The sequence below is a fragment of the Podarcis raffonei genome, chromosome 2 (assembly GCF_027172205.1).
Source record: "Podarcis raffonei isolate rPodRaf1 chromosome 2, rPodRaf1.pri, whole genome shotgun sequence".
In the NCBI taxonomy this organism is placed as follows: domain Eukaryota; kingdom Metazoa; phylum Chordata; class Lepidosauria; order Squamata; family Lacertidae; genus Podarcis; species Podarcis raffonei.
Window position 1 is genome coordinate 22,939,241 of NC_070603.1, and position 25,062 is coordinate 22,964,302.

General features: G+C 43.3%; 1 protein-coding gene across 1 annotated transcript in view; it reads right to left on the minus strand.

Annotated features, from left to right (window-relative positions):
- The window catches only part of ERN1 (endoplasmic reticulum to nucleus signaling 1), a 62,825-nt gene that overhangs the window by 15,871 nt on the left and 21,892 nt on the right, over nt 1–25,062 (minus strand). The window contains exons 2-11 of the mRNA XM_053375294.1: nt 24,609–24,729; nt 15,470–15,503; nt 11,996–12,074; nt 8,051–8,123; nt 6,931–7,053; nt 4,962–5,063; nt 4,591–4,852; nt 3,086–3,164; nt 1,792–1,948; nt 727–845 (exon numbers count right to left, since the gene is read on the minus strand). Coding sequence (XP_053231269.1) covers nt 727–845; nt 1,792–1,948; nt 3,086–3,164; nt 4,591–4,852; nt 4,962–5,063; nt 6,931–7,053; nt 8,051–8,123; nt 11,996–12,074; nt 15,470–15,503; nt 24,609–24,729 — 1,149 coding nt within the window. The remainder of the gene's footprint in view (nt 1–726; nt 846–1,791; nt 1,949–3,085; nt 3,165–4,590; nt 4,853–4,961; nt 5,064–6,930; nt 7,054–8,050; nt 8,124–11,995; nt 12,075–15,469; nt 15,504–24,608; nt 24,730–25,062) is intronic.

Sequence of the window (25,062 nt, forward strand, 5' to 3'; positions counted from 1 at the left end):
ACTTCCCTGGTCTTGCGAAGCTGCTTTTGAAGCAGTTTGGCCATGTTTCTTAATAAACTCACTGTTGCATTTATTTAAATATAAAACATTATATATATATTAATACTCCTTTCTTAAATGGGGCTCCCTGTGTTCTCCCATCTAAGGGGCCGAGATCTTCCACGCCTGCTTAGCTTTAGCTATACTGCTGCATCAGGTGTTCCTGTGCTGTTCACAAAGCCCACGAACTCACACTAATGAGTTCGTACCGAGCGGCTTTGGACGTTACCCACCTAGGCAGGAACAGGGTGTACAAGTTCCCCCGCTGCCTCTGAAAGAACATCGCATCTAAAATACAGGCTTCACACTGCTCCCAGCTGGGAGACCCACAAACTTCCTGGTTTGGGGAGAACGTAAAGGTCGCATTTTGAATGAGATATTGTTGCAGAGCAACAGAAACAGAGGCCGATGTGTGCACCTTGTTCCTTTGAGGCATGGCGAACATCTAAGCAAGAAACACATCTGACTGGAAAAATTAATGGATGATTCTCCCCACCCAATCTGTTTAAAAGCACGCTCAACAAAAAAGCACATCCTGCAATTTGCACGCACATGACTGAGGAATCCCATGCAAATCCTGTCTCCCCTACCTCATTCACGCACATACATTTTACACAACGTGGAATGTATTCTGTGATGACACTTTCCTAATGACGCCGTTAAACGAGACCTCGTTTATTCACCAACCTCTTCAAAAGCAGCTTTGTCTGAATCCGCCGGGATCACATTTTCATGCCGCTTTGGCAAATTGCTGGGGAATTTCTCCAGGATCTTTGTTGGGGCCGATAACGGTGTTTCGTGGTGCCCTGGAAACAAGAACGTGCTTTCTGTTATTCTCAGGAGGAAAAGATGGCCTCACTGGCCCTGCTACGCTCCCCAAGCTTGGCTTGAATGCACCCGTCAAGTCTGATACTGCCTCTTGCCAATCTGGGTGGAGGGCACAGGCAGGCATAAGTATGGAAACTTATCCCCAGTCAAATGCAGAAACTAGTTCTTTGAAATTTTGCCTTTGGCCCTGCCCACTATTGGTACGTGGCCCTTGGGAGGTTTCCCTGAAGGGAAGGTGGCCCTTAGGTTGCAAAAGGCTTCCCAGCTCTGATATAGGGGCCCATTTAGCTATCACTAGCCTGCTAGTTGGATAAACACATCCTCTATGAATTTAATAGCTTTCTAAAGCTAATGGCCATAGAATCGTAGGGCTGGAAGCGTCACCTGGTCCAAACCCCTGCAAAGAAGGAATCTTTTCCCCAACACATGTATTGAACCCACAACCCTGAGATTAAGATGCTCTGCCGACTAAGCTGCATATAGTGAGTAATTCGTGATGTAGTTGAGAATTTCCTACAGTTAACTATGTACCAGTACGTATTAAACTTTGGCATGTATTTTACCTTTACCTAATCCACTATCAAGTCTTGTAGCGATGGGCCGATAACTAAACACCTGCAAGCTTCATACATCCCAAAACTCTTCCTGTAAAATGGTGTGTTAACTTGTAAATTAATGGATTTGCAAAATGCCTGCTCATTAATTTTTTAGTTCTTAAGTTCTTGCTCATGATATCTTATGGTATGAGCAAGGCACGACTGAATATTTAAAATCAAGAATTTGCATTTTGCATATCCCCTGGTAAATTCTTAAATCAAACCCTTAAATAAATCTGAGGATATAATCTGCAACTTAAAATTTGAATTCTGTCCACCAGAGGGCAGTGCAACACAGAAAAAAATCCTGATGTTTACTTCCTGATACCTATTAAAAGCCAGTGATTCCTCAAATAGCGCAAACTGTTCTTCTGTTTAAATCCGGATGAAAACTTCAGATCTGTACTGGGGGTGATAACACACTCTTCAATTGTTACGCCATGTGTTTTGGGACCCTCAATCAGCGGTATGGGACTTCCCCGGGGCTAGAGAGAAAGAGAGAGGGAGGGAAATTGTGCAATGACTTCCTGTTCTTTGAATGCAGCAATGTCACACTTAAAAAGATAACAAGAAATTTTTAAATTTTATTGGGTGTTCATTTTATACCACGGGTGTTCAAGCTGATTTTTAACATATTAACAGATGTTTCAGGCAAACACTGAGCTCAAAGAACACGGGCCATAAAGGCACCTCTGTTGTTGACATACGGTAAGCTGCTCAGAAGGTAATTTCATGTATTTTATTTGGGTCATTAATTCAAGGCTGGGCATTGCAAAGAAGTACTTTAGCCATGCTAATTATGGGATAAGACAAAGACAGTTTCTGAGTCTTGTACAGGAAGGGCTTCACTGATGAAACTGCTAAAATACTTTTAATAGATTAAGGTTTGGAGAGCAATTATCAAAGGAAAATAATGCAAATCCATTTACTTTTTGTCATTAAAGTGAAACCATGGTTGCCACAGATATTGCATCTAGACCAAACTTGTGGAACTTGCTCCCGAATGAGATCTGAACATGACAAAAGACTTCCTTATTCCAGCAGGCATTTTAAGTCAATCTTCAGTTTGAGGATGACTTTGTATTGTTTTAATTCTCTGTATGGTTCAATTTCACGTACACTGCTTAGAATTGCTAATGATTAAACAGTTTATAAATGCCTTAAAATAAATAAACAATTTACCAGAGTCTTTTTCTGCTCCCCCCCCTATTTAAAATGGCCAGAATTACTCTTATCTGCTTGCTGAACTCATGTAGCTTGCTTATTCTTTTTTTCTTTGAACAAAATAAACCTTTGATTCTTGTCATTTACACGAATAAAATATTTTCCCACAATTGGGACAAATGAATAAATAAATAAATAAAATTCACCCGAAAGGCATCTATTCATTCGTTTCATTTTTGTAATCACTTCCAGTGATACATCCCAATGGGACTGATCAATTAAAAACCATTTCACACCCAAGACAGATACCGACAGGCACACTGTAGAAACTGGATTATGAATTCCTATTGCGAAGAAATGCAGGAAAAGAGCTCAGGTTCCTTTCTCTGTTTTTTGCTTCTGGATTCAAGATTCTGGAAATTGTCCTTCCTAAAGATGAGGCCTCTTGCCCAGCTTACCATAATAGCCACTCCTTCGTGAACCATCGATGGCGATGCATACAAGCCCGTAGAGTATTTCCCTACGTAGAGGGTTGGCCTAGAAGGGAGTCAGGAAGAAAATATTACAAAGCCTGCCGTTTACTTCTTTATTTAAGATACAGTCGTACCTTGGATCTCAAACGTCTTGGCTCCCGAAAAAATTGGCTCACAAACGATCAAAACCCGTAAGTGAGTGTTCTGGTTCTCAAACATTCTCTGGGAAGTCAAACATCTGATGGAGCTTCTGCGGCTTCTGATTGGCCGTTCGACTTCCAAAACAGTTCAGAAACCAAGGTACGGCTTCCGATTGGCTGCAGGAAGCTCCTGTAGCCAACTGGAAGCCGCGACGGACGTTCGGATTCCAAAGAACATTCGCAAACTGAAACAATCACTTCCGGGTTTGCGGCATTCGGGAGCAAAAACATCTGAGCTCCAAGGTGTTCAACTTTCAAGGGTATGACTATACTTTCACAGAAAGATCTTGAAATATCAAATAAAATCTTTGAGCATGACTGCAGGATAGTAAACTGAATTGTGTAAGTGTTGGTTTTTTACGGCGTATTGTAAAAACAAACATACAACTCTTATTTTCTTTACTTAAACATTCGTATGTCCTGATCTCCTGTCACTCCAGGCCTTCCCAGATGACAAGAAGCCAAACAAACCTATAGAGGTGCTAGTTCCAGTACAGGAATAATAGTGAAATATATTCCTTGCTACAGGGGGAAAAAAACAGCTATGCTATCGCTAAGTAAGGTCATTGGCTGATTTAAAAAAATTGACCTGGATTCCTGTGGATCTGCCTATCTCATTTCAGCACCCCCAACACCTCCCAGTCACTATGAGATGTTGCACATGGATCAATGTGGTGGAAATTGGGGTCCCTGAAGCAAGTCTTTGGATCACAGTCATTATTGTAAGAACAGGGAAGAAATACACTATGGCAAAGGAGAAGCAAGAGTCTACCAATGTATTTAAAGGGCAGGGGAGGGGAACATTCACAAAAAGCAGGGCAGGGTTATGGAGCAGGGATTTTGCTAGAAGATTTTAACCTCTCAAGAGGCTATTGATACATGAGATATTCCTCAAACAGAAATCAAATGAATGATTTCGGTTTCAGGAATATCCCATTACGCCCATCAAATCTTGGATTTCTGTTTGGGTTGTATTTTTGGGGTGGTTGGGTACTGAGGCAGTCTGGCACTAAAAAAAAAAAAAAAGATTGACAGTAAAACAATCATTTGGAAAAGCCCTCTGTGAACATGCAAATTATTTAATATAGGGTGATTTTGTTACATAATCTGCAGAAGCGAAGTGTACAATTTTTTTTTTTTAAAAAAAAATCATAGGTTACTTGCAGGCAATGGGAGACCACAGTGAAAGCACGTTTTAATTCCATGCTAGATAATAACCAAGTTGACCTGACACAATAAACACGTTTTTTTTAAATAATACCATTTAGGAGGGGCAGAAATTGTACTCACATCAATTTGCTTTTGGCCTCTGTTTCTTTGGGAAAGGGATACTTCCACTTAGTGATGCGTCCAACTTCGCCAGACATGAAGGTGAGATAGCGCAGGGTTTCGATGCCCACATTTGTATGCATCACTTTCCACAACCCTTCCCGCTGCCAGATATAAAAGGCCACAACAGGGGAGCCGTAATTCTGGATCCACAAGACATCGCCTGACTCACTGTCCACAGTGACCACCAGTCCGTCTCCGTTAGATGCAAAGTGGGACATTTCTGCAAGGGAAAGAGATGCAAGCAATCGCACGAAGCCCTTGCGAACTCATAGTTATGTGAAATGTACAGTATTAGCATTTCAGCCTGAAATTAGAACCCCAGGTCTTACTATATTGTACGTCTTCATCAGGCAAGGTGGCAGCGTAGTCAAAGTAAGTGGCGTTCCATCGTAGCTCCTTACTCTTGGTATCGTACATGGTGATGGTGTACTCTGTTAAAAAAAATAAAATAATCCCAAAATTTCAATTCATACTGTGTCAAACAAAACCAAGCACCCACCTCTCTTGCCAGAAATTCCTCAAAACAAAGTATGCGGGTATCTTAACATCATTGTATTTTTTTGCAAATTTCCTCCCCATGATTAGCAGATTTAAACACCCATCCTGCAGTGTTTTGAAAAGAAAATCTGACTCCTCTTATAATTTGCTGCTCAATTTCTGATTATAGACTTTTTTTCCCAGTTCATGAAACTACACGTCTGCCTCTGAATGTGGACTAGCATCGGTCTTAAAAGCTAGAATCTCACAGATCATGGCTGAGCGGCACCTCCTGCAACCTTCAAAGCGTATTTTCCAGTTTCTGAGACTGCGGGTTGAGAAGCCCCTGGCTTCTGCGCTATGACTAATGATATGGTTACAAGACAGGATCTTGCACTACTGAAAAATGCTATCGAGTTCAAAGACCAAAGGCCACGTTCAGGCAGGAACATGCAGGCGTTTGGGTTCCCACGCCCAGCAAAATAACGTACTTGAGGTGCCCTCTCTGCAAAATGGTCTTGGGCCTGCTAAGGGTCCTTGGAAGACAGGAAGTTGGCTTTATATCAAGTCAGACTATCAGTCCTTCTATTGTCTCCTCTGACTGGCAACAGCTCCCCTGAGATCTCAGGCAGGAACAGAGAAGTCTTTGCTATCACCTGTTACCTGTTCTTTCTTTTTTTAAAGAACAGGTGATGCCTGTAGGGATTGAACCTGCAACCAGCATGCAAAATACGTGCCGCTAAGACTGAGCTATGAGCCCATCTTCCTAGCTCACTCCATTCTTAGCAGATTTCCCGGTAAGTAGAAGCCACCAACATTCAGGCGCTCAAGAAAAATGATTGCTGCTCCCTCCCACTCCACACCCCTCGTGGCCAGCCAGACTTGCCTCTTTACTTTCTAGAAATGGGCTGAAGTGATGACAAGCTACATGGGACCTCCAGGCTCAGAGGCAGCCCATTAACAAGGCAAAAAAGGTAAAGGTAAAGGACCCCTGGATGGTTAAGTCCAGTCAAACGCGACTATGGGGTTGCGGCACTCATCTTGCATTTCAGGCTGAGGGAGCCGGCGTTTGTCCGCAGACAGCTTTCCGGGTCATGTGGCCAGCATGACTAAACTACTTCTGGTGCAACGGGACACCGTGACGGAAATCAGAGAGTGCAGAAATGCTGTTTACCTTCCTGCTGCAGCGGTACCTATTTATCTACTTGCACTGGTGTGCTTTCGAACTGCTAGGTTGGCAGGCGCTGGGACAGAGCAATGGGAGCTCAGTCCGTTGCAGAGATTCGAACCGCTGACCTTCTGATCGGCAAGCCCAAGGTGCTCAGTGGTTTAGACCACAGCACCACCCGCGTCCCTGCCCATGAATAACACCAGATACAAGTGGGCAGGGGGCTATCACTGCCTTCACAGGTTCCCAGCAGCACGGGGTGGGCCACTGTGGCCAAGAGGATACTGGGCCAAATGGATCCTCCCTGGCCTTGTTCAACAGCCATTCCAACAAGACCCAAATAGTTTGTGGATGACGTGGGATAACTTGTTTCTGCTTGAATGAAATAAAACGACGAACAATCCACCAAAAGGCGAGCAGCCATTGTAAACTCCATTGAATACATGCAAACGGCACAGTCCCATTGTTAGGTGAAAGTTAATGATTTTTTAGCATGAAGCCTTCATCTAGATATGTTAAATAAACTTCATTACTATGAGCTTATTCCTTTCAGGTCTGGCTGGCTTGGCTTTCAAAAGTTACCTTTGAAGCAGGGGAGAGGGGTTTTTGTGTGTGTGTGTGTGTGTGTGTGTGTGTGTGTGTGTGTGTGTTACCTGTTCGTCCAAGATACAGGAGAGATGTAGACGGACACAGGCTTTCGGCAAATGAAGAAGTTAAGGTCTGCTGTTTTTCCCCTGTCATGAGGTCCACCACATACCAGCTGTCTTGCTTCTTTCCTAAATGGGAAATATCAGCATTTTAGTACTGCTAAAATCAATTCTGAAAACGCCCTGTTCCTCTGTTTCCTGCCAACCAGCAACTGGCCTCTCAGAACCTTGCTTTTACAGCACAGTGTGCTTTATGGTAGAGCTGGAGGTCATGTTCCTTTCTAGGCAACCTTCTAGGGGAAACATCCCTGGTGGTGGGCGGGGCCAGAAGCAAAAGTAGGCGGAGCACATATCACTGTAATTCCACCTGGGCAAGCAAGGAGCCCTATCGGAGCTCAATGATGCATGCTAGCCGTGCAAAACCAATGAAGGAACTGGCAAGGGGTGTTGTCTGTGACTCCAGTCAATGTGCAGAACGTAAAATTAAACCCAGCTATCCGAAACCTACATGGAGATAGCTCTGGGTGGTCTGGCTAAGACAGAGGTATATTTTGAGCATGAAAGAGATTATATACACACAAACACGTTTAAAAAGATTGGGGATGAAACAGTGTGTCACAGGTGGTTTTGTGTGGTCGTAAGGAATCAAAGGTAAAAGGTAAAGGGACCCCTGACCATTAGGTGCAGTTGTGGCCGACTCTGGGGTTGTGACGCTCATCTTCAGCTTTCGGGTCATGTGGCGAGCATGACTAAGCCGCTTCTGGCAAACCAGAGCAGCGCATGGAAACGCTGTTTACCTTCCCGCTGGAGTGGTACCTATTTATCTACTTGCACTTTGACATGCTTTCGAACTGCTAGGTTAGCAGGAGCAGGGACCAAGCAATGGGAGCTGGCCCCGTTGCGGGGATTAGAACCGCCAACCTTCTGATCGGCAAGTCCTAGGCTCTGTGGTTTAACTCACAGAGCCACCCGCATCCCTAAGGAATCAAAAGCTAGGCGTAAATACCAGAAAATACCGATGGGGATAGAAGAGCTGGAAGAGGGGAAGTTTTTCCATGCAACAACTTCTGTGACAGTGTCCTAAAATGCACTCAAGCTAACTTTGAGGAATCAAATGGAGTCTTACCCATGTACAGAATTCCATCTGAACTGCGGCAAGGTGATGCTTGAACTAGCTCGGGAATGGTGAATGGCAGTTTCTGGAATAGAATTATTCACTTTAGCCATCTCAATTTCATATTCAGCATTGACCGAGATTTGCGAGATAACAAGAAATCAGCAGCAAACGCCATTTCTAAGCGTGCTGTCGTTCTAGGGTTGAAGGAGTTTAGGGGTTTGCCTGCTCTGGCAGATTAATGTACGTCAGGGCTATTTGGGCTTATCTGCGATCTGCATGTACCCTGCGTCATATGAGACGACAAAAGGCTTGCATCGGTGAAGCTGTGACCTGGATACCTTTCCATTGCTACAACAACATATCATCGCTTCAAGTTCAAACATAAAAATTCAGAGATGGCAATTGCTTCTGAAGGAAGAGCCCAATGATGTTCCTTAGTCCCCTTTTGCTCTTCCACTCCGTTATTGAAAATGGAAGGTCTGCTATTCTCTCCCCACACCCAACGTTATTACATATTGCAACACTGCTCACATGTCCTAGATAGAATCTGGATCTCCATTTTGAGAAATACCACAGGAAAGAGAAACAGATGTTATCTTCCCCCCCTTTCTCTCCCTCCTAAACGTTCAAATGTGCATTTCTCACAAGAAGGGGGACGGGGTAACGGTGACAATTTAGGCGCCACTTGCTCCCACGAAGCCCCAACACATAGTATACTAATATGGAACAATGAGCAGAAAACAGCCGGATATAAATGCATTTTAGTACCACAGAAACACAGACTGACTTTTAAGTATTTGTGTGTGTTTTTTAAAAACGATCACGTTTTCCCTCCTCACCATTTTATCCTCACAGTGTACGTTAGACTAAGAGGCAGACCGGCTCAAAGAACCTTGATCTCCTCAGTCCATGTCTGATGTTTCCTCTACCACACCGACCAACCAAATCTGACATCTCTCTGGTCCTGAGAGAGAGATGGGAGCCAGGGCTCACCCCCTTCTGCGTTGATTTTGATATACTTATTTTATTGCAGAAGTTCATGTCCGACGTGCAGCAAGGAGATCTTGAGAGCACTGATGCTACACTCACAGAATCACAGAACGGCACATCTGGAAGGCGTCCTGAAGGTCATTTCGACCAACCCCCTGCCAAGGCTCCAGCAGATACTCTTAGGATAGGGTTCATGTATCTAGGTGCCTAGGGCACATGGCCATCATTCAAGTAGTCTCAATTAGGGCCAGGGCCTTTTCAGTACTGGCCCTGACTTGGTGAAACGCTTTGTCACAAGAGACTAGGGCCCTGCGGGACTTGACATCTTTCTGCGGGGCCTGCAAGACAGAGCTGTTCCGCCTGGCCTTTGGTTTGGACTCAGTCTGACCCTTATGTTTCCCTCCCCTTATGGTCTTGATTTATCGGCTATTTTAAAATGAGGCTGCATTTTAAACTGTATTTTAAATTGGGTTTTTTTCCCCTTCTTTTCTTTCTCTCTCTCTCTTTTTCTCTTATTATGTTATTACTGTGATTTTATTGGTGTTAGCCGCCCTGAGCCTGGCTTTGGCCAGGGAGGGCAGGGTATAAATAAATATTATTATTATTATTATTATTATTATTATTATTATTATTATGTCTGTGCAGCAGAATGACATGTGTTGGGCTCCATGCATGTAAGCCACTATGGCAACATGAAGCCCAACAAAGGGGTGCCAGACAGACTGGCACCTCTGCCACAGGCAGTAAGGGCAGAGTAGCACAATCCTGATCAATGTAGGATCTGAACGCCTGCACTGAGCTAAAGCATACCCTCCAACATTTCATACGTGAAAATGAGGTGTTTTGTAGGCTTGCGGCATTCTTATTCTCACACCAGCCTCACCTCTCCCCAATTTTTACTCAAGAGATTTTATTTCTAATTATAATGGGGGGGGGGACGACTAGGGTTGCCATTATTTCAAAAAGTGAAAAATCCAGAAAGAAAAGTTGTTAGAGTTTTGCCCAAAGTTGTTGAGTTGTGTGTTTTGTTTTGTTTTTGCAAAATCTCAAGAGAGAGAAAATGAACGACAGTGCCAACACAGGTTGACGTTTCAGCGATTTCCATCCACACTTGTTTCCGACGGCTGATTGCCGGCTATTTCTGGGAAATTTCGGACGTAGGGTAACCCTACAAAAACTCAAGAATTTGCAACTCCAACATCTCTGTGTGCGTGTGCATGCACACACGCTTTTTTAAAAAATGCATCCTCAAAGCATTAAAGGTGCATAGCCACTTCAGTCAACTCCCATCCTCAACAGCAGATTGCATATCTTCCTGAAGAAACTGGGGAAAGCGCTAAGATCACAGGTGCATTTTACAGCAGCTTGTAAGCACTGTGCAATTTTCCTTTCTTTGTGGGAAGATGTAAAAAAAATGTAGCGTAGCAGCTACCCCCAGGACCTTAATGTACTTTCCAAAGTCCAGAAGGGTGCCCCTTCCACTATGTAACTTTTATCAACGTTCAAAAGGGCAGAAGAGATCAAAAGAAAGAATATTCAGGAAAAGTCTGCCATCTACACAAAAAACAACGGGCACATCGGGAACACAAGCCACTGCCATGTAGCCCTTGCAGAGACTCTTGGACAGAGAGAGGTCTTTCTACCTGGTTCTTAACAACAAGCAGCCCTGGCAATACCAGGGATTGCCTTGTGCATGCAGGACATTTTGCTCCCTCTCTGTGTTTTTTGGTGCATGTGACAGAAAATATTTATTTGCTGCAGCTATATTGAGGAAGTTGTAACAGATTGAGGAAAAGAAACTCACCCGGAGCCATTATTTATCTCTTTTATTTCATCACAAAAAACTGCAGTTCTGAAGCAACTATGCAACGAGTGCCTGTAAGGGTGTCTGATCATGGCTGTTTAACAGTCCATCTATTTGGAAAGAACTAAAGAGGCAGCATGTACTGAAATTAATACTGGAAGCAATACAAAATAAGGGACCCAGGTATTCCTGGAATAAGTTGTAGTTCTTGACAAGGTTGCTTGAATAGTGTGATTCCTTAAGGCTATAATTAAGTGCCCAAGAACTGGTTAATCTCTTGCAAATTGCTGCATGTGTAATACAACTGAAAAATTATCCAAAGTGTCTGATAAGACTCCCGTAAACTAGACATATTATAAAGTCAGAAACATGTTCATGAAGCTCACAATGAACTCTGTAAAGGGTTCGGTTCCTTCCTGTTCTTGCAGCAAGTGTCTGGGAATCCAGAAAAGCTGGCACTATGATATGGGTGTATCAATTCTTGGAAACAGGTTCCCAAAGTTGGCGCCAAAACTTGACAATCTCATTAGCTAATTGCCAAAGTAGGACATGATTCTGGTAAGTGCAAGAACTGCCTAAATTTCTGCACGACGTGACTATCGATGGATACGTATGCTGCCTAGAGGAATAGTAAGTAGATTTGTCTGTGGGTCTTTTCCTTATTTGAACAAAGAACGCCACACTCCCTGGTTATGTTTGCATACGATGCATCTTTTCCCTTTTGCTGCACAAGGCTGATTCTCACGTAACATCAAAGGACAACTAGGCTCACAATTCTTCCTGCCCTTTCTTACCCCCATCCCTGCCTGTTCCAATTTTCCCGTCCAACTTCCGAGCTCAGGCAAACCTCAAGTTTGCAGTTATGTATGAATTGGTGAACTATGACATCCTTGGCCCCTGAACCAGAATGGGAAAACTTTCAACCACAAGACTAGATTTGTTCACATGCACTGGGATATAGATAGGTATAGGATGTTCTTTGAAGGATAGACATGCTTCTTTCTGCAGAGTTACTTTTTAAAAAAATCAAAGCTGGTAGAAAAGACATGCTCTGAGCAGCAGGGATAGCCTTTGAGTGTGCTAAAAGAAAGCATGGCTTGTGTCGCCGTGTCTTATTCTATTGAAACAATGCAGCTATTGTCCGATTAGGTTATACGTACGGTCAAGCCTTCATTATTCTTGCCACCAAGCGTGTACAGACTTCCATCATTTGGATCGGGAAGGAAGGCTGGTCTAGGACTTAAGAAGTTATTAAAACAGCAATTAATATTGTGCATCGGGGGCGAGCACAACAATATTCAGTTTTTGCTTCCTGGTGAAGGCAGCTACTTCTCTCTCTCTCTTTAGGGGGGGAAAGTAAAATGTGGTGTGTTTTTTTTTAACTTGGCACAGCACATGAAATCACCAGAGATCCAGTCCCATGTGGGACGGGATAAACACAATCATTTTGCAAGTAACGTGCCACCTTTCCATTGATGTTAGTTTAATGACTCTGTTCCAGTCTTCAGTGCTCCTTCCTGAAAACATTCCTTTATTTTAAGTACATTGCTGTTTCCATAAATCTTCAGATCTAGTACCACAAACGGCTGTAATTTGTTAGCTGATAGAAAAGTACAAATCTAAATGCACTTTATGGCTAAGGGTCTTTATACTCATCCGAATAATTAGAATAAAGTAGAATTCTAACTACTGATTTAAAAAAAGGGGGCGAGAAAAGCCCTAATCTCCACATGCAACTAGAGAAAACGATAAGAGTTCTGGGGTGCAGAGCAAGGCTGCACAACTTCAGATCGAAGGATGCCATTTTGAATGCTCTCCTGTATGAAAAACATCACCCAAGTAGAACAAAAAGCAAAAATGCTAGAACTTCAGAAGGAAAGGGTTTAGCCCAGCTGGGGGCAGCCCAAGGTGTTTCAGCACCTGCCACACTGCCAGGGTGTGGTGGGGGGAGCTCCACAACCACCCTGGCAGCAAAGCTGAGAAGCAGAGTGCCCCCCATGTATGTGACCTGGCAGAATGGCTGGTATTCCCACAGAGCTTTGCCACCAGTCCCTCTCTACCATTAGAGGCCAGGGGAAACCAGCGACAACGCTGGGTGGCAGAACAGGGGTGCTGCCCCTTGCAGGGGCCGCCCGATCCCACCTAATGGGCGGGCCAGCTCCGAGTGCAGCCCACATGCTATTGTGCTCATTTTGTTAATGCAGGCAGACATGAAAAATGGCACCCCTCGCCTTGTGCCTGACGAAGCACAGTCCATTCTACCAGCTACCTATACCAGACAGGACTCAACTTTGTGCTTCAAAGATAAATTTCTTGGACATTCTGTAAAAGACTGCAGTCGTACCTTGGATCTTGCGAGTCAAACGTTTTGGCTCCCAAACGGTGCAAACCCGGAAGTGAGTGTTCCAGATTGCGAGCGTTCTTTGGAACCAGAACATCCGACACGGCTTCCGATTGGCTGCAGGAAGTTCCTGCAGCCAATCAAAAGCCGCGCCTTGGTTTCCAAATGTTTTGGAAGTTGAACGGATTTCCAGAACGGATTCCGTTTGACTTCTGAGGTACCACCATATAGGAGAGGGTAACCAAAAGGGAGGGGGGAATTGTATATGCCTTGCCCACTGTGAAAATGTTAAAGGTGCATTTGTTCATTCAGGCTTTGGGGAGAAGGTAATCTGGTGTTTAACCGAGTTTGTTTTGTCTGCTGTGCTATGTAAATGGTTTTAGTTATTGCTGCGATGATTAATACAATCAATTTGATGATGCTGTAAGCCACCCTTCTTAAATTGTGGTTTGGGCAGTCCCTACAAGCCAGGATATCAAACCAGAATTTGATCCTGGTTTGATATCCAAGTTTACGGGGAAATCTTGAATGGAGAGATTATGGTTTAAGATTTCTCCATAAACTTGTATATCAAACCAGGATCAAATTTTGGTTTGATATCCTGGCTTGTAGGGATTGCCCAAATGTCACAGGAAAGTATGGAAATATCAGATTTCAGATCAAAAGAGAAGGGAAGAGAAAGCAAGTGGCCGCTATTTCCCTGTTTGGACATCATAGGAAACTGGTTTAAGTCTGGAAATAAGGTGCACAGCAGAAGGGAGAAGGAAGCATGTGAACACTGGTTTCCAACTAGGTAAAGCCATGGTTTATCATTCTGACATTTGTTGTATCTGAATAGCACCATCGACTTCAATTACCAAGTCATGTTACGTGAAATAACTTGATGACGACAGCTTAGTTACAGTCACAATTTGGAATTGGTACACACAGGTTTCTGTTTGCAAAAACCAGATTTTTAAAATGTTAAGTATGTTTGGAAACTAGTTGGCAGTAGGTTGTGCCATTTTGAAAATTAAATCTTAGAATACTTTCCATGGCAATACAGAGCCCTGGTCTTGAGAGACCATATTGTTCTCCACCACAATATTCTTATAAGGGTGACTACATTTTGGACAAGCCAGGTTATATTTTAGTTCTAGGGAATGTTTGCAATAATGCTTCTCCTAAATGACATCAAAACAACCCACACTTACTGTAAGTTAACATGTTTTACTTGTCTTGCGCTGCTGGCTTTAACAGCAGCCTGACGTGCAGAAATTTAACTGGTGAATTTTCTTCTAGCACAGAGTTAAGTCACTAAAAAAACTCCCAGTGTGTTAATTTCTGATTTAGTTAAAAGTATGGCCACAGGCCAAGTAAAAAGCTGGCGAGATCAGCTAGCTATAGGGCATTCGCTTAAATAAAATAATATTCTGGAAAGCACAATGTCAGCATAAGGCTTCCCGGCATCTTTGTAATGAAATGCAGTCAAAAATCACTTTTACAGCGCAATAACTAAGTGTGCTCACTTAGAAGACAATGAAACTTGCTTCCAAATTAATTTGCTCGGAACAAGCTGCTAAACAGGCCCAGGCAACCTACTTAAAATGGAAATATGGCCAAGGATTTTTAGAAGCCTAGGGCTAAGAACTATGAAAACTATGAAAGTGCTTGCAGAATGAGGCTTTCCCACATCTCCCTTCTACTTTGGTCTTTTGCCCCTTTTCCCACAAGCCTGTCCTGGGGGTCAGTGGAACCTCAGAAACAGTGTGGGAAGTATTAGGACTGCATTGGCAAAGAGGAGATAAATGGAAATCAGAGACAACTGTGACCCCCTTGCGCAACTGAAAATCACTTTGCAAGAAGAAACCTTTTCTACCTAACTCACAGTCTATTGGGAAGACAAAGTAAGTTTGTTTGCTTGTTTGTGGGCTAAGTGAGCCGCAGAATGGAACAAGGACTGAATTTCTCTCCCTTTCCTAGTGTAAATATTCGGCTGGTAATCCAAAAATACCAGATTATGGCAGAAGCAGCCTTCTGATCCCTTCTAGAGTTCTGGAGTCTCCCCACTTCCTCTGCGGAGTTCGGCATAGAGAGATTCTGAGGACTGGAAACACCTTCCCCTCATGCATTCATATACTATCGTTTGCAAGCATATTATTCATCTTACTGAATAGGCATCTTTGCATCAGCTACCTGGGCTAATTCACTGACCACCCTGTAACTTTAAAGCGCTTGCCTGGACGACTTTTACCAGGTTTGTATCTGCAGGAATCAGGGGCGGAGGGGGGAGAAAGACAGAGAGCAGACTTACTCTTCCACATGTAGAGGCACCTGAAGTACAGGATCTGCAGAAACAAAAACAGAAAAAAGTCGAGGTGAAAGCAATTCAACATCCTGACCTCACATCAAGCCTGTAGTCTATGATAAAGCTGCCGTCACCTGCTTCACCTGTCGAGGAGATTACAGGATTGCAGGAACCAAGTCCCAATAATAACAAGACCCAAGAAGGAAAGGCTGGGCAGAGGCCTGGGTATAATGTGGGCCTTGATATACCACTTGAACGTTTCTGAGTTTGGAAAGTTTTCCCCCCATCCAGTTCACACTTATCATTTGTTAACTTGTCTCATTTCATCCCACCCACTCAACTATTTTATCACTTTTGCCCCTTCCCCTATTATGTACCATTAAAAAACAGTTGAAAGTTCTTTGGAGCAGGAACCTGTCTTTGCTTATCTTATTATTGCAAATTACAGTGGTACCTCGGGTTACAGACACTTCAGGTTACATACGCTTCAGGTTACAGACTCCGCTAACCCAGAAATAGTACCTCGGGTTAAGAACTTTGCTTCAGGATGAGAACAGAAATTGTGCTCCGGTGGTGCAGCGGCAGCAGAAGGCCCCATTATGCCGATTGCACTGTACAGTGGTACCTCAGGTTAAGAACTTAATTCATTCCGGAGGTCTGTTCTTAACCTGAAACTGTTCTTAACCTGAAGCACCACTTTAGCTAATGGGGCCTCCTGCTGCCGCCGCTGCGCGATTTCTGTTCTCATCCTGAAGCAAAGTTCTTAACCCGAGGTACTATTTCTGGGTTAGCACAGTCTGTAACCTGAAGCATATGTAACCTGAAGCATATGTAACCCAAGGTATCACTGTATGGCCCTTGACTCCACTAAACTTCCCAGAAACTTAAGGATCTGTTCCCTTGTCACGGAGTAATAGATGCACTGTAATGTTCAAGATGACAGAGAGCTGATGGAAACCTGATAAGTGTGAGGGGCAGAATATCACCTGCATTGAAGATCATTTCAAGAGATAAGACTTGGAGAGAGGGATGCTTTGTGAATAGCGCTCAGTTCCTCTCTCTGACTGTAGCAGTTTCCTCCAGAATGGGCAATCGTTTACCTCATCATTGCCAGTCTACTTTTTTCTTTTTAGTGTTTTCCCATGTTTCTCCTCAGCTAAGGGACATAAGCCACTTTAAAAGAAAGTTGCAGGAAGGAAACCACTAATTAAAGAGCCAAGAGCGGAGAGAAGCTGAAAATGAACTTGCTACACATATACAGTGGTACCTCGGGTTAAGTGCTTAATTCATTCCGGAGGTCCGTACTTAACCTGAAACTGTTCTTAACCTGAAGCACCACTTTAGCTAATGGGGCCTCCCGCTGCTGCCACCGCCAAAGCACAATTTCTGTTCTCATCCTGAAGCAAAGTTCTTAACCTGAAGCACTATTTCTGGGTTAGCGAAGTCTGTAACCTGAAGCGTATGTAACCTGAAGCGTATGTAACCCGAGGTACCACTGTATTAGGATCTTGCGCCTGGGGAATGTAATGGGGAATATGGTGTTATTTTAATTCCGCTATCAGCTGCTCGCAGAAGAGCAACGCCACAGGATCACGAAAAGACCCCAGTGCATCGAAGCGAATTTAAGAACGCAAGAAAAACAGTGCAGGATCGGGCCAGAGGCCCATCTAAACCACCATCTGGATCTCACAATGGCCAACCAGATGCCTACAGGAAGCCCCACAAAGCAGGATCTGAGCACTGTCCCCTCCTGTGGTTCCCAGCAACTACTCCTCAGAAACATTATCGCCTCTGACCTGTGCTTCTGAAAAAGCTTTGGGCGCTAAAAATGTTTTTGTCACGTAAGTTTGAGGGGTAAGGGAAATAAAAATGTGTGTGTGTGTGTGCGCGCACACACACACACACACACACACGCAAATTGTTTAAGGATTACATCTCATGCACACTTACTTGGAGTAAGTCCCACTGAAAGGTTAGGACTTACTTCCAAGTAAACAGGCATACGTTTCCACTAGTGCTTTCATTCAATAGCTGTACAAGTGTTTTCTCTCTCTTCTATTGCCTGTTAAGTGGAAAACACACAGAAGACAGGCACACATGCCTGGAATAATTTTAAGTGTTTGGAAAAATTTAGAAATAAGAGATTTTTAAATGAAAACCCTGGCCTCAGCAGATTAAAGCAGTAAGTACAGTGAATTTTTAAAAAAACCAAAACAGGTCTACAAGCAAACAATATCTACTGCTACAAACGGTTTTAGATCAGCTTCCTCCTCAAGCAAACAAAATGATGCAAGAACAAAGAAATAAGAACAGGCAGGCCTCTTACAGGCAGGCTCCGGACTGCTTTGTGCCAGGCAATCTCTTCTGCATAATCAGGGCTGCCACCTTTTGCTGGCAAAGCTTAGCTGTTCATGTTTCCTCCCATTACTAGATCTCCACACCAGTAGCTAATGCCACCCCTGTTCAATTCCTGCTTGCCAAACAACTTTTATAAAGGCGCATTTAATCTCGGTAGGATACCACAAACGTCTGTTTTGCCATGTGCCCAAACAGCAGCAACCTATCGCCTACTGTGTTTGTTTGTTTTTCCATCATGTGTACACAAGGCAGAACAGGCAGCCAGGTCTTTGACATGCATTATTGTACAGGCACTGTTTTCACATACGTACATGGAAGTGTAGGATATAGCTTTATGCATTAGTGGGTATTTTTTTATCACTTTCAGACCAAGCACCCATCTGGAACCCCAATCTGAGGATCCATTTACCGTATTTTTCGCTCCATAGGGCGCATCTGACCATAGGGCGCACCTAGTTCTCAGAGGGGGAAATCAAGGGGAAAAAATATGATCCCCCCCCCAGCTCTGGGAGCAGCTTCTCCCAGACCTTCTTCCTGCTTCCCCCCACCTCCCGCAAAAGCCTACAATTTGGGGAGAAGGGGACAGAAGCATGCTGCCTGTGCGCTTCTTCCAGACCTTCTCCCTGCTTTTGCGGGAGAAGCCATGCGCGCTTTAAAGGGGCTGCGCGGCTTCTGCTGGCTTTTCTAGGAGGTGGGGAAATTCCCTCACCTCTCGCAAAAGCCCCAACCTCCCGCAAAACCGGCAGAAGCCGCGCGCTCTTTAAAAGGGCTGCACGGCTTCTCCTGGCTTTTCTGGGAGGTGGGGGGCTTTTCCCGCCTGCCTCCCCCCACATTCGCTCCATAGGACGCACGCAAATTTTCCCTTGCTTTTTAGGAGGGAAAAAGTGCATCCTATAGAGCAAAAAATACGGCAATTTTTAGCTAGTCATATGCCCGCCTCTTTCTGCAGGTCTTTTTCTTTGCCCCCACCTTTCCTCTTTTTCCTTTTCTTTTCTTAAACACACATCTCAAATGGTGCCTCAACCCATCCTAAACCAGAGGACAACCCAGCCCAGTCCATAGGGCGCACCTGACCATAGGGCGCACCTAGTTCTCAGAGGGGGAAATCAAGGGGGAAAAATGATTCCCCCCCCAGCTCTGGGAGCAGCTTCTCCCAGACCTTCTTCCTGCTTTTGCGAGAGGTGAGGGAATTCCCCCACCTCCCGCAAAAGCCTACAATTTGGGGAGAAGGGGACAGAAGCATGCTGCCTGTGCGCTTCCTGACGGTCGTTCCAAAATAGTGTGACAGAGGAACAGTACTTTGTTTTTTGTTGCTGCCTTTTAGGCTCTTCAAATCTCAAGCACGTCCATGGCAGTACAAATTTCACTGATGCATGACAATGATGAAGGATTACCAAATATTTTTTGCTTGTATTATGTTACGTCTCCACAGTTCCTTAATAGTGGAACTGAAGATGCAAGTATTGGGACTTGTTTTCAACTGGTAGGATCCGAAAGGCTCAGTCTAGACAACAATCTTTCTGAACAGACCCTGAACACCCTCAATAGATCTGACCTTGGCCAACGTCCAAAGTACAGTGGTACCTCAGGTTAAGAACATAATTCGTTCTGGAGGTCCGTTCTTAACCTGAAACTGTTCTTAACCTGAGGTACCACTTTAGCTAATGGGGCCTCCCCCTGTCGCCGCATGATTTCTGTTCTAATCCTGAAGTAAAGTTCTTAACCCGAGGTACTATTTCTGGGTTAGCGGAGTCTGTAACCTGAAGCGTAAGTAAGCTGAAGCGTCTGTAACCCGAGGTACCACTTTACTCGTAAAGTAAAGTAACCCGAGGTACCATTTTACTCGTAAAACCATGAACTTTAAAATTCTGAAGATATCTCCCCTCCTACAAATTGAGGGGTTCTTTTTATTTATTTCATAAGTTATATAACGCTTAATTGTAACAAACAAACAAACAAGCCCCACAGCAGTTTACAATCAGCCTTTTTAATTCTGAATCTTTAGGATACATAAGTATCCCATGTTTTTGAGTTGCTGTCAGAAACAATAAGGGTGAGAGAGATGTTTTAGGAAAGGAACAAAGGGGATCTGCAACAACATGTTGCTGTTTTGAATTCAGGTCCGAACCAGCCAGCCATGCCCTTTCCAGGGTACTCCATTCCACACCCCACCTCCAGAGGAAACTTACCAGGAGGTTTCTCATCTCCCAAGCTTTAAAAAAACCCAAAAAAACTTCTGAAACTGTGGGTATTCCCAAGCCTGTTGATACCTTCCCTCTAGTAGCATTTTGGCTACATAAGGAACAAAATCCAAAGAATTGAGATTATTGACCTTACTAGTAGCTAGAAGAGCCAAGCAAAACTCAGCTGGATGTTCTGCACACAGGCCATACATTGCCCATCCTGGCATATGGTATAATTAAGATTAATCTGGATGTTCAAACACAGCAACTGAATGGAGCAAGAGAAAGAAGAACCATGGCCTAAAGTATTTGTTTGAAACCAACTGGTTTAAATAAAAAAATAAGAAAGGAAAGAGAACATGGTGGCTATTTCTCAAGTGTTTAAAAGAAGAAAATAGGTAGTGGCTCTGTGGAATTCAAGAGTTCAAATAATACTCAAGGCATTGCTCAAGGGAAGTAACCAACTGACTTTGCAAGTTGCCTTGGTGAACAGATTAGGGACAGAAACATCTCATCTGGGAAGAAATAAGCTGTTCAGGTTAGAAAGACAGCTCAAAACTGAACTTGAACAATGACCAGGGCAGTTTTTCCCAGTTTCTTTTCCTGAAAGGGTCACAAAAACTGCTTTGTCTTGATTTTAAAAAAAAATACCCAAGGTTGACTTTAAACATCTCCTTTTGAAGCCTCATGGCTAAGGCCTGCTTGAATGTGGCAGGTTAGTTTTTATGGCTGCAACATTTCAAAACAGTTTTTGTTCACTCAATGGCAGCATTCACATGTCACCATAGCTAACCATGTACCAACCAATGGCACCTACTTTGCTCCTCCCTGCTAGCATGCACAGAAAACAAACTCCAAACCCTGGCATAGCTGTTACGTCCAAACCAGGGATCACTGTTTCACTCAAACAACCACAACTGCTAAGCCAAGAACAAACCTTGCCTTATCATCAAGGTTTGTCTGAAGCAAAGCAAATAATGTTATCTGGTTCAAATATAATGCTAAGCTTGCTATAGTAGTTTGTAGTCTCCATATGCTAATGGGGGGGGCAGCGAAACAGCCCAGGTCAGTACACACACAGGAACCATAAACTATGGTTTGCTGTGACATGCGAACCGGGCCAACTGATTGAAGCAAAGTTGATTTCCTTTCCAGAGCACATCCAAACCTTTGGCCAGTAAATATTTTAACTGTTTTGTTTGTTAAGTTATTGTTGATAAGTATGGTTCATATATTCATGCATGATGGACGGCTTCAAATGCAGAAACTCTCGTTTGCAAGTGCTGGATTTTGTTTGTCAAATGCAAGTTGGAGATGAGGCAGAAGTCAGGCAGGAGGGACTGAGCACATAGTATGTTGATGAGGAAGCAAGTCCCGCAATGCCCATTGGGATTTATTTCTAGCTAAGTGTGCATAGAGTTGAAGCCTTTAATACTCTCTATGAAAACGTCTTATAACCTTGTTTGTCTGCCAGCACAATACTGTCTGCCTAAGGTTGTGGCCAAAGACTTTACACAAGCCTGTTACCAAAGATGCTTTTCAGCAGAGATATCAGGTACTGAACCAGGAACCTTATTATACACGCCCCTATTACATGTCTGCTCCCCATTACAGACAAAGTGGCAAATAAATTTCCTTTTGCCTTGTTCATAGTCTATGTAACCCATTTTTAACAGGAAAAGGCTGTTGTTTTAGCAGCACAGATCCCTGGGCTCCCTAGCAGTCTGTATTTAAAATAGGACTCTGCCTGCAAGGTTATGAACATATTCCTGTACTAGGCCCTCTACCAACCTGTTTATTACATACCTGCTCTACAATTCCCAACATCTTGTTGGCCTTGTCTAGACTAACATATGTGCCTGTCAGAAACTTTTAATTAAGCGTTTTCAGGAAACTATAGCCTCTAAGAGGATATACAAAAACTGCTAATTTTCAGTTAACAGGACACATAGCCTAAAAGCATAATAGCATAATACTGCTGTGAGCAAAGCCGACCTCTTTCTCTATTTATTAGCATTATTTAGGGTAGACTTATATAGCACAATGTTTGCATGAAGCAATTGCTTTTTAAGTTGCTAGGTAGATGGATCCCTGTTGAACTACATCATTTAAAAAGGGGATCAATCAACACACAGCGAAGACTGCATATCCCATGTTCTTGTCAAACTACTGGTGTTTGTGACCGGCCTAAAGCAGAGGTGAGGAATCTGTGGTCTTCAGGTGTTGCTAGACTACAGCTCCAATCAGCCCTGGCCAGCATGACCAATGGTCAGGGAATGTGAGGGATATGCAGCCTAGCCACAATTGGAGGGCCACAGGATTCGCATCATTGGCCTAAAAAAGCATACACAAGTATCTCATTGAGTAGGGGGGAAACCGAGTTGTCCAATTCACATATATACACTGCAAAACTTGTTCAACAGTTACTTTTATAGGCAAATAACTATCATGTTGTGCCCCAAAAGCTTTGCAGGAATGCTGTTTCGCAGTTTCATATTCTCTAAAGCAGGGATAAGTGTGTTTTCTCAAGTGATTGCTGCATTTCAGGTTTTTCAAAGGATACCTGAGGGGGAAAACCTTAACTGCTTTGCACTGCTGCAGGTAATGTCAAAAGGCCAGAGCATATTTTTCTTCTATCTGATTTGAGTTTATCAATTGTCAGCTACTAAGACCAACTTGTTATTTTAAATCTCTGTGAAGTAAAGACTACTACCAAGGCCATTTCTCTCTCCCACATCCTTCTTGGCTCTGTAAAAATCGTGGATAATATCAATGTTTTACATGTCAACAGTCATGATAAACATTTTGTGACAAAGGCACCCAACTAAATCAAAACCCCAAACCGCTATCCTGTGTTGTCTTCCCTTTACTCAGCATATAGCTAGGCATTGCAGATTAATACAATGCCTAGCTATATGCATTGTTAAAACAAACAAAAGTATATTAAAAACAAAACAATGTAAGGAGAAACCTATGATATGAGAAAAATTATTCATCTTAGACCAGCATGTGTTTTTTTCCAACATGTGGAATGCCAACCTCTGGGAAATCAGTATTTAAAACTGAGAAGTAGGATGAAAACTCAACTACAGGTGGGACATCATTTGATAAGGCTTATACCAGAATAGTCACCGTCAAAGATGTCTCAAATGTCACAGCTCTGCATTGAAGAGTGTAACTGGCAAACTCAATTCCCATAGTGTCCCAATCCAAGATATTTCATAACAGGGAACACAGGAAAGCTTTCAAAAGAAGTCCTTGATGTTACTGACTCTTAATGTTCCTTTTAGCATACAAAACACTTTTTAATTTGTATATGGAACCAAACCAATGAGTATTAAGCACCTTACAATGTATCAAGAGATAAGGATCCAAATGAACAGAACAAATGCAGTAAAACTTTCTATAGAACTGGATTATCCAGTCTGACTGTTCTAATGTAGCAGTGGTATTTCACAATACATTTGCTTTAAAACTAAGGACAGCAACAAAAGTAAATGGAGTGTTTTCCCTATCCCAGCTCCTTGGAATCTCTTGTCCCTTATTGTTGGTCAGTGCATAAGTCAAAGCCATCAGTGTAAAAAGAAAAGAAAAGCAGGCTTTGCTATGCAAGCTATATCCTTCCATGTATTTTATAGTATTTAAACAAGCAAGTAAACATCCTGATATAGTACTCTCAAGCCAATTAGGCTATTTCCAAAACAAAATCAGATTACACAATTATTAATATGGGCCTTCCAAAGAGAAGAGCTCCAATAAGAGTTAGGTAATTGGTCTCGAAGTTAGTCAGGAATGCTCATCCTAACATGTGTCTGTCTTGGATTATCAATATAGAAGACTGGTGGCAGCAGTTAAGAAATGGCCCTTGCAAGCATCAATATATTCCCCACTACAGATACAAATATTCATACCAGAGAAGCAAAATGATGGCACATCCAGATGGCAGCTTCTCCCACTCTTAGATGGAGAACAGCAGCAACTAGATGGCTATACTTCATCAGGCAGCCCTAATAGCAAAGTCTAAGCTTAGCACCCCAGAAGCCCTGGAACAGGCACCTAGATGCAGAGCCTTTATTGTAGGTTTCTGGTGACGAAGTCTTCGCAAATCATGACTGCTGGTCCTAAAGAGGCCAAACATGGATGTACATTTTGTAACACAGTGATTCAACTTTGTGCTGCAATTAACCCACCCGCCACATAGATATAAAACCTTAGAAGCTACACCCAAAATGACAATACTTTGCTTAATGTTTCAAGGAGTTAAAGGCAGACGTTAAAAACCACAGAGCCTTCCTATGATTCTTGCAGATGAGCCGCCACGATAAGCAGATAGTCTTGAGCTGCCATCCTTAAAGCACACTTGCTTGGTAATAAATCCCATTGAACTTATTGGGACTTGCAGAAGACTGCAATCCCCTCCAAACTCACTTGGAGGTCAGCCATCTGAAGCCAGGACTTTCCTCCAGGTAAACATGCATAAGGGGTCAGGCTGTTCAGAATGTGGCCGGGCTTCTCCAATGTCTGGAACCATTTCCAACATTATGTTGACTTTGCCGTTATCAAAGTTAGTGAAATGAAGGCAAGATGACATCTTTCATACTCACCTTCTTTTAAAGTCCACTTGATTGACCCCGTCCTTTTGCTAACGGCATGCAAACTCCCATCCAGAGTTGAAACAAACAGCAGTGTTTCTGGCAGGGTCACTGAATTGGCGTTACTACAGTTCTGGGGGAGGGAAAAATAAGAAAACATAAACATTATTTACTCAGGGAAATTTAAGAATTGTAGGAAAAACAATTATTGATATGCACCCCCCATGCAGTTACTGGTCTGCATTCCCCCCTATATGTTTTGGCTAACACAAAACCACTTGGACACATTGACTGGGACCTTTGTCCTGCAAGCCACCAGCCCTGATTTGAACTATCTCTCTAAATCATGGGTAGGTAAACTAAGGCCCGGGGGCTGGATCTGGCCCAATGGCCTTCTCAATCCAGCCCGTGGACGGTCCGGGAATCAACATGTTTTTACATGAGTAGAATGTGTCCTTTTATTTAA